At 41.0% G+C, this 10,520-nt stretch overlaps 1 protein-coding gene across 1 annotated transcript; it reads right to left on the reverse strand.

The window, feature by feature from the left end:
- Positions 1-6,308: 6,308 nt before the first annotated feature.
- LOC104953951 (N-acetylgalactosaminyltransferase 7-like) lies at positions 6,309-7,292 on the reverse strand. The gene is made up of 2 exons (XM_010780996.1): positions 6,986-7,292; positions 6,309-6,462 (listed from the first exon to the last, which is right to left on the reverse strand). The coding sequence occupies exons 1-2, from the start codon at positions 7,091-7,093 to the stop codon at positions 6,319-6,321; spliced, it is 252 nt and encodes an 83-aa protein (XP_010779298.1). The 5' UTR covers positions 7,094-7,292; the 3' UTR covers positions 6,309-6,318.
- Positions 7,293-10,520: the final 3,228 nt, after the last annotated feature.

Consider the following 10,520-nt stretch of genomic DNA (forward strand, 5'->3'; position numbering starts at 1 on the left):
GGGGGGTTTATCTTGTTATTTAAAGGTTGCTACCAACACTGTGTGGTCTGGTTTGGGTCCTGTTTTCATCCTTAAAACTTTAATCCTTTCAAGAATAGAGTGTTTTTGGTTACCAACAAATGTTTGGATCAGTGTTTGGTTGTACTTTGAATCTTTCTTTCGGCCCATTCCCAAACCGCCCCCTACACCCTAGCCCTACACCCTACGCGTGGAGGGTCCGCCATATTGAGGGCTGTTCCAAACCAACGAGTGTGGAGCGGTGTGGAGGGGGAGTGGGCTATCAAGCCCTCAAACAGCGAGTCTGCATTGGTGCTGACTTGAGACCGGTCTCTACCTGACCGGTCTCAACGCTGTGTGTGTCCGTCAGGAAACAAGCTGTTTACAAGTAGTTCCAGCAAACATCCACTGATAAATTGCGATGTTAACAACCTCATGATAGCCTCATATGTTTTTAACTTAGGATCATACCTGTGTTTAGTCTAGAAAAAGGTAAATGTGTGCATTTTATTATAAAGTTGTGTATATTTACAGACTGTTGCAAAAAACTAAGAAGCTTATAAACATCAGGTTTAAAACTAAAAGAGCTTTAAAAAAAGTAACACAATGAAAGATGTTTGGAGTTTTATTTGAGTTATTAATTTTTATTATTTTTGTCTTAGAGATGCTGATTTGAAACCGTTGTTACATACAGTTACGGCATTTCCTGTTTCTGCCGGAGAGAGGGGAGGCCGTCCCAAAGCTTTCCGCTGTATTTACTCCCTCCATCTGACAGGAGGGAGCCTCGTTGAGCTGCGAATGTGGCTACAGACGGAGTTCACTCCCTCACGGAGGGTTAGGGTCGAGGGAGTGATCTGGGAATGGGCCTTCATGTCACTTCTGGTTCCAAAAAACTACAAAAAGGCCAAACTGCTGGCGTCAAAGCTATGGTTTTTACCTCCAGTCACTTCTGCACTCTGCTGCTCCTCTTTTAAGTTGTATGTCTCTAATCCACTCTGTGTCATGATTCGGTCAAGCAAGATACTAAATTAGCCTGATTGACACTGAGGTAGCAAACTTAATGGGCTTGAAGTAAGCACTGAACTATGCAATTAATGTTATGAATGTTGAGAGCAGGCTTCCTCTGATTAACATGTTTACTTTGAGAGGATGAGGGACCATCTGACGAGCTCTGCTCTAATCAGTTAGTCATCTTCTTTTGCACCAATTCACAGTCTAAAATGGAACCTGAACTCTTTAGTTTAGTTATGGTTTTGTTAAGCTGGCCTTATATTTTAAAACTTCGAATAAGAAGCTGAGTGAGATGAATGGCACTACTTTTGTCCACAGGGAGAAGCCAAAATATGTTTTAGAGAGCAGAGAGGCATATCGACAGCCTTGACTGATCAATGACGCCAAACAATTGAACCAAACTTTTGCCTGTGAATGAAAAATGAGTTATTGGGAACTTCTTTTAACTCCACGTTGTTTACTACATTTTCTCTCCATCTTAAAAGAAAGGGAAGGTTTCTAACTTCCCGGCTGAATCAGTCAATGGAGAGCTGTGGACAGACGTGTGACCTGCATGACAGCCGATGTATTGAGCTGCCTTTCACCACTACTGAAGAGCTTCACAAGTCAGAAGTCATACTTTACAGACTCACCCTGCAGCACAAAACCAATATTTTGTTCATCATCTTGGTGGCAGTCTTTTTGACTAAGAGGACGTATTTGGATTTATTACACGGCTTAGTTGAATACTGACTGCAGTCATATCAAGTCGCCCAAGTCTGGTAAATGTTACGTCAACTCTGAACAACAAACATTAGTTTTCTCCATCAGTAAAAACAAAATATGGAATACTTTATTTTAATTTATTTTTATATTGAAAGAGATTATGATGGTTTCACGTCGGGATCCTGATCATTATGTTGGTGTTCTTTTTTTGGTAATGACCGCTTCGCAGCACATTATTTTCAGCTTGAAGCGCTAATCAGTCAAATAAAAAGAGGTCAGAATCATTTTTTTATGGCTTTTATACAAAAAAGGATCTATTTTTAGCTATGCCTCTGTCTAGTTTACATCCCTTTCCAGAGTCGTGCTCCCAGACTGACTGACATTTTGAATTCCTGTAATGGAGATGCAGGATCTTGCGAAAGGGGGTTTTGTGCAAATCTCAGAGGTGGTTTGACCGCTCTGCTGAGAGTGCTGGATGACATGGCCTCATTGGAAATGATTCTTGTAGCTGAGTGATAGAAATATCTGCGGAGGGGCTGAAGAAGAAAGCTTGACCTTATTTCTCTGATTGCTAAGGGAATGACCAAGGACAGAGTCTAATGAAATTTTAACCCTGGAAAAGTGTTGACATTGTACCTTTATAAACCGGATGGTAAAAGCTAGCCTGAGTTGTTTTTTCTGTCCTGCCCTCTATTGTTTTATTCCCTCCTAAACAACTTTCAGAAAACTTGTGATTTCTTTTCTTTTCTTCTGGTGTCAAGTGGTCCTGACCTTAGAACATTTGAACATCAGTGGATTAATGAAGTACTTTGCACTTACACAACATAATGTTTTACATGACTCAGCCTTTATGCAAAGTTTCTGCTTACTAAAAGATACTGTGCATCTCTTGGCATGTTTACTGTACCTCTAAAAGAAAGTTGAAACAAATAAGTGTGCAAGCAGCCTCTGAAATCTTGTTTATTTTTGTTACAATGGCTGAACTCAGGCATTAAAATTTGCTAAGCATTTTACTATTGTAGAATCTCATATACTTGCCATTCGATACAAGAACCTTGGATTATGAGATCCGGTGTGAATGTTAATTTCATTTTGCCTTAGGTGTTACAAACAGTTGCTACAGTATGTGTGTGTTTGGCCCACAAGGACAGCCGCTTGATAGGAAGTAAATTCTGGTAGTTTAAGGGTGATGAGGATCCCCGAGTGTGGAAGAGGCTTCATCTGTCTCTTTGGTCGTGTTTGCTGAGCTTTTGGTTTCCACCTTAATAACTCAACCCCTGTGTACGGAGAACGGGACCTCACTGACAGGGATCAGCTCCATCCAGGGAGCGGAGATGGGGAGGGCAGGGATAAGAGAAATCATGGAGTGGTAAAAATCACAGAATAACTATAGGGAAGTGGCTATAGTTGGATTGTCAAAGCGAACAGACAGTAGCAGCAAGGAAACAAGTAACGGCCCGTCCACACAGCGGCATGCGTTGAAGCTTGCCGGTGGGCGTGTCTGAAACTTGACCAACAGCCAATCACATGAATCTCCCGCCCCTGACACACAAGCAGCGGTTTGATTGGCTAGAGCTTGTACTGGCATATGATTCGATTGGCTGACGCTTCTGTAGGAGGCTTCAAAAGTTGAACATTGCTCAACTTTTGCAGCGAGTCACGCCAGCAAAGCTCCGCGTCGCTTCCCTCAATGCAGTTCGGCGAAAAGTGACGTTACCCCATTCAAAGTGAATGGTGAAGCTTTCAACGCACACCGCTGTGTGGACGGGCCGTAAAAGACTGAAAGAGAGTTGTCGCAGGTCAAGAAGTATGACCTGTACCCATTGAAACCACAGAAGACAATATGAGACACCGTCCAACATCACAGTATCATTAGCAGAAAAACATGAATAGCCTAGGATCCTGTTGTGTTAATTTATTAATGCGTGTTGCTGCAGTAAAGGCAAGTATAAAAGAAAGGTTAGCATGCTCAGAATACATTGTGTTTGTGCTTCTGTGACATGTCTCCATGCTTTAATGATCAAAAAGCCCTTTATTTTTTCATACTCCCTGTGCTGCAGCAACTCTTTTCACCCTCTGTATGAAACAAGTGCCTAGGGATTGGTTAGCCGGCCGGCTCTGTTGTGATTGGTCAATAATTGTGAAACGTCTGGTTTTGGAGTCAGGTGTTGCTTAAAGTAAAACCATTATCGATCAATATTTTTCACTAAATGTTGGGGATAACTAAAGGAGGGTCACTCAAATATTTAGGAATCATCTTTTGAGGACTATGGATTAGGGATGCTCGATTATGGCAAACACATTATTCTGGTCAATAATAAAAGCACGATTCATGTTTTTTTCCCCATCCGAACTAAACATTTTGTACATGTTTAAAAAGTTAAATGTTTCAATTTGTAGCACTCATGGTAGCAAACTTAGTAGTATTTATGAAGATTTATATTGATAACCTAGGAAAAAACCCAATTCAACAATGCATGGTAAACCAGAGGGGGTCAGTTTAGAAAGCCGGGGCTTTGATCCCAACAGGGAGAGAAGGCACAGCGAGCACCAAGATCACAGCCACATGAAGCTGGTCGAGGGATTATGTAAACCACCTTCACCCCATCACACAGCCCTTAGGAGGACGTTTAAGCTATGTGTCACATATTTAGTTCTTAACCCTTTCTTGTTTGGACCTGAATGAGAGTTAAAGAGGGGCCCTAAAACTTGTTCAAGGGATATCAGACACATGATTAGGCTTGTTTTGGGCCCAGGTGCTTTCAACAAATACTGACTGATCTTGGTCAACATCAATGTATCAAAGATAAAAAACAGTCTTTATATATATTGCACATTCAATTTAAATGGAAACATAAATGTATGCACCGCTCAGGGTACTGCTGGGTTTAGAAATCTGTAGTGTTGACATCTTCACCCTAGCATTTCAGCGGGACTGCTTTGGGCTGAAAAAAAAATGATGACAGTAGAGTCAAAACAAATTGATGTGCTACTAATCTGCATATTGATTGGGAACTTCATCAGGCATCCCTAATGAGCGCACACAGGGAAAAAATACTTTGAAGATGAGATTGGTGATTATGATGAAGTTGCCATTTAGAATCCTACGTAGCTCTCCAAATCAAGGTCCCCATGCATTTAAATATAATCAATTATGATGTTTCTCCTTCAGATCTGCAAGACGGACTGCTCTCAGCAGATAATTACAAGGTGGATGTTTTGAAGCTTATTTAAATGATAACAACCTCATGTCATGTTTAAAATGCTTTAATTAAAATACATCAATTGAGGGTTGTTTTTACATTTCAGTCAGACAACTCACGTGTTTCTTAATATGTTTATTAGAAGCAGCATATAGTTTGAGTTTGGCATCTAGGCTCGGGCCTCACCACTCCACAGATGTACATATAACATTGAGTGATGATTAGATAACTATCCCCCCGAGCCTACAGGTGGATGCTGGGGTGGAAGCTGGGGGGTGGTGGGGCAGGCGAGCAGCAGCAACATGAAACACAACAGCAGGAACATGAACATGACTTGCAGCAGCAGCAGCAAGTGAACACAGCAGTGGCAGCAGCATAAGCGAGGCAGAGGCAGGCAGATCTGGCAGCTTAAATAGGAGGATGTGTTTGGTTGGTTGTAAGAGGGACGAGGTGCGTGGCGTGTTAATGTATCATTGGTGCTCGAGTTGACTGCCTGAGCTAGCTCGCAGGCTTCGCCCTATTTGTGGCCTAATCAAGTATTCCAATTCCATTATATGAATGCATCAAGGAATACTTGATTAGGCCACAAATAGGGCGAAGCCTGCGAGCTAGCTCAGGCAGTCAACTCGAGCACCAATGATACNTAAAACATCTTGCTCAGTATGGACTTTCTCTTCGAAAACGCGTCACAGTTTATAGCCAAGCTTAGCCTCTCGGCGACTCAAACTGAACTGGAAATTGAGCCGCCAAATTGACATGCAGGATCTAAAACTGCACACCTTGGTCCAGATGAATAAACCCTGCATATGCAAAAAGCTAAATGCATGCATTTGTCACAAAAAACTGCAAGAAAATGCCATAATAATAGTTTATTTGGGTTGATATCCAGTTACATCCGTTGTGTTATTTTACTGCAGTCTACAAACATATTTAAAATATGTAGTTATCTAATCATCACTCAATGTTCTTTGTAAATCTGTGGAGTGATGAGGCCCGAGCCTAGACGCCAAACTCAAACTATATGCTGCTTATAATAAACATATTAAGAACACGTGAGTTGTCTGACTGAAATAAATATAATGTTGATTAGGTACATTTGTGAAGGCATCATTTAGTTTACCATGTATGATCTTTACCATTTATCCAGTACTGTGAATCTGTCTGGAAAGATACGAGCGCTGTAAAATCATTTACCAATAACCCTATTGATATGTATTGATTGACAGATTGAAGGACAAGTGGTGCCGGTACAGGTAGTGGTCATATGCAAACAGGTAATTAAAGTGCGAGCCTGCATTCATTTTGTGCCCAACTGTGGTAGTTAAGATGAAGCGCGGCGCTTACACAGATTTATGAATTCAAAAAAAGACAAGTGCATATCTTTCTCTGTGTGTACGGAGTTTCAAAGCGTGAGCCACTCTACCTTCAGAGTAGGTGAGGATCCGACATGTGCAGGGGGAGGGTTGCCTTGCCAACCCGGAAGTCTGTAGATATGGCCGACACGAGAGCAGGGTACAAACAGCAGCTTGCCACCACACTGCCAGATCTACAAAAAAAGACAATACAATAAAAAAAAACAAAAAAACATCCCCATTAAACCCTGTGTGTATGTGTGTACGTGTGTATGTATGTGTGTGTGTATGTATGTGTGTGTGTGTGTGTGTGTGTGTGTGTGTGTGTGTGTGTGTGTGTGTGTGTGTGTGTGTGTGTGTGTGTGTGTATGTATGTGTGTGTGTGTGTGTGTATGTATGTGTGTGTATGTGTGTGTATGTACGTATGTGTGTGTATGTATGTATGTATGTATGTGTGTGTGTGTGTGTGTGTGTGTGTGTGTGTGTGTGTGTGTGTGTGTGTGTGTGTGTGTGTGTGTGTGTGTGTGTGTGTGTGTGTGTGTGTGTGTGTTGTGTGTGTGTGTGTGTGTGTGTGTGTATGTGTGTGTGTGTGTGTGTGTGTGTGTGTGTGTGTGTGTGTGTGTGTGTGTGTGTGTGTGTGTATGTATGTATGTATGTATGTATGTAATAGTCCTTTATCCGCCTCTGTGTGTATACACGGCTCTATTCAATATCTACCTTGTATGATATTTCAAAATTCTCTCCTCCCCATATCTGAAGCCCTGGGTCATACAGACCCAGCTCAAAGAAGAAGTCTCTCTCTATAGCAAAGAGCCCCCCCGCCATGGCTGGAGACCTGCAGGTTCAAAACAGACACATATCCAGAAACAGACTAATAGACATGCTCAAACTGTGTATCTTTCACACTGAAGCTTACTCTCTGAACATCAAATAATGAAACCTTCTATTCCTTTATTCTATATCACACTTTAAAAGGGGGAGGCTGTGGCGCAGTGGACTAGTGCGTTGGTGTTTGGATCGGGGGTCACAGGTTCAAANGGCAGATCTGGCAGCTTAAATAGGAGGATGTGTTTGGTTGGTTGTAAGAGGGACGAGGTGCGTGGCGTGTTAATGTATCATTGGTGCTCGAGTTGACTGCCTGAGCTAGCTCGCAGGCTTCGCCCTATTTGTGGCCTAATCAAGTATTCCAATTCCATTATATGAATGCATCAAATAGAATCATTTTATTTAACAGTACTATGGTATCTTTTGGAACTTGAATGTCTTTAACAAATTGCAATGGCATTGTAATCCATGACATGCTTTGTATTTGTAGATATCTAGATCAAATTGGTGGACTGGAACAATTTACGTTCTTATCTCTAGAGACATGCTACTACAATAAATAAAAGCTGAGACAGAGCCTTCTTAATTTAATTATAAAATCAAGAAACAAGAGAAACTAAAACAAAACAAAACACAACAACTGAACCAACCAACCAACAAATCCCACAGCTCTCAGTAAATCCATTGGGGAGTTTTTATATGTTTTGAGAATTATGAGGATCTTTGCCATGCAATGTTGTCAGTGTGTTCTCATTCCCTTGTGTGTTGTAGTCCTCTAAAAAAAAGATGTTTCTCCCTGGGAATAAGTGTCCCTGAGTCAACCCTGGCTGCAGCAAACCAATTAAGTGCTGTCCGAACCCCACCTGAGCGTGAGCCACCATTTTCACTTAGCACACCTTCTACAATGAGACACTAACAATGTGTAAACAGTGTGGTTACACTAGACAGTCAGGCCTGTAATAGCACAACGATAGACATGTGTAGAAGAGGTGGACATTACCTCTGTGTCTGGAAACAAGCGATAGATAGCCAACAAATATGTCCCTTAAACCATAATTATTTATATTTGACAGCACGGGTTTGTGACTTGTTTTTGTAATGCTTAAAAAAGATTGTTTGTCTTTTCATTTAAGTAAAACTTGTTATGCTGCTCTCTTGGCGAGGACTCCCCTATAAACTAGATTCTGAATCTCAATGGGAATATTCTTGGGAAAAAGTGGTTAAAATAAGTAAAAAAGGAGGTGATCCCCTTTGTCACAACCAGATGTCAGATTGTCTATGAGAAAATGACCCACTATTCACTTGATTCATTACCTGAGGAAACATTTCCCCAATGATTTTCTTTGGCAATCACTACTTTCAAGTTCCTTCAATACACAATGATGTGTGAGTGTATAGAAGTCTATGCAAAAATGAGACAATTTTCGATGGATTAATGACATTTTCTAAAGAATTGTATTGCTATTTACTCGTTACAACTTTCTTCAATACACCATAATGTGTGAGTGTGAGGAAGCAATTTGTCTCAAACCCCAGCATAAAAAAAACTAGATGGCTAAGCGCGAGTCTACAAAATATATGTGGACATCACCATGGCTATTTCAACTTCATATAGTCTACAACACTGCGGGGACTACTATTGTCATGGCTTCCTGGTAATAAACTGTGTTATCTTACCGTATTTTACAAATGCATAAACACTGTAACATGTATCAACAGACAACTTCATTATTTTTTCTGGAATTGCCTCCGGCCATAATGGCATCCTTTAATTACGAACAACACACACTGTTGAACGGCTGATGACGAAGTAGTGTTGCTATTGCATCTATTGGCGTGTCATTATTTATTCAGTGAGTATTTCAGTTGCAGTGTATTTGGCTCCTACTCCAGAATTTGTATAGCTTATTTGTGTATTCAGGGATTTTGAAATGCTTGAAACCATGTTAGCTGATTTTGTGAATATCACTGAACGCATACAAATATTCAAAGCAAGAATTTGTAGTTTTTTTATGTAACTGTGTATACATTTGCTTAAGCCAGTCTGTTCATCTTTTCTTTTGCACATTTTCAAATTTAGAGGGAATGTTGGATTACATTAAGATGAACCTTTGAGACTTATTATCCCTGTAGAAATGAAGGAAAAGTCAGTTTGTAAAAAAGGACAGAGGGAGCAGCTCAGGGGAAGCTGTAAATTAGATACAGAAATATTTAGATTTTCTCAGTTTGTGCACACAATGTAAGAATCAAAATCCAAATCTTCTGATATTGGATTGTGTGCTGATTTGTTGATTGATTTGATGGGCTTTCTGAAGAAGGCCTTTAAATGGACAAACTAAGTCAGAGTTTTCTTATCAGTGGGTGTTATCAAATAGTCTCCTGTAGGTAATAAAAAAGCCAAAGTCGATATGACAGGCATAACATGCATGTCATATCGACTTAGTTTTTTTTAATACCTACAGGAGATTGCAATGTTCCAAAAAATGGCAGTTGAGACATCTAAAGCAAACATGTTGATACAGTACATACTGTTGTGTATACATCAGTATACAAACCCAACACAGCAGCTGTATTGGGAGACAATGCAGGTTAACCTTTCCTTGTTCAGTTTCCGAAAAAAAAAGATAATGAGCTCTCACATAGGTGATACTTATTCAGGTGGAAGGACTCAAACTGGTAAAAGGTAGGCTAGTTTTGAATTCTTGTTGGCTAGCTATAACAATCCCTTAAAAGTTTCATGTGTTTTTGAATTGCAGGTCAGCCATCTAAGTGTTTTGTAAAACAATATCCATTAACAATTGCATCAGTTTATTTGGTATTCTTCTAGTCTTCTACATACCGTATTTTCCGGACTATAAGTCGCACTTTTTTTCCTAGTTTGGCTGGTCCTGCGACTTATAGTCAGGAGCGACGTATATATGTTTTAAATGTCAATTCATGCTGACTGACATGAACCGTCTACAGCCACCAGAGGGCGCTCTAGGCTTGTGACAACTATATGCTGCCCCTGTACCACTGAAAAAAACGAAGAAGAGAGCGGACGGTTCTTCCGGGTTAGCTGCTTGTTAGCCATCTGTTGTTAGCCGTCTTGTTAGCTTGTTAGCCGTCTGTTGTTAGCCCGCCGTCTTGTGTCCGGTGCGGCGCAGGGTCCACCCCTACCAGCCCAGCGGCCGAATGCTCAGTGGGTGCGTCCGAGATGCCCCGTCTGTCCCAGCAGTCCTCCGTCGGAGCGCGTCAAGGGGTAGAAGCATGCCACCCTAGCCCGACTCGCAGAGCCAGCCTCCAGGTAGAAGGTATGTGTTGCGTTAACATACCGGACCTGTGTAGTTAATAACTTCCCTTTCCAGTTTACCGTAAATGTCTGTTATTGGCTTGGATTTGAAAATAAATATCTGAATAAATACGACTTATAGTCCGGTGCGACCTA

This window comes from Notothenia coriiceps, unplaced genomic scaffold (assembly GCF_000735185.1).
Source record: "Notothenia coriiceps isolate Sejong01 unplaced genomic scaffold, NC01 NC01_scaffold00022381, whole genome shotgun sequence".
Lineage (NCBI taxonomy): Eukaryota > Metazoa > Chordata > Actinopteri > Perciformes > Nototheniidae > Notothenia > Notothenia coriiceps.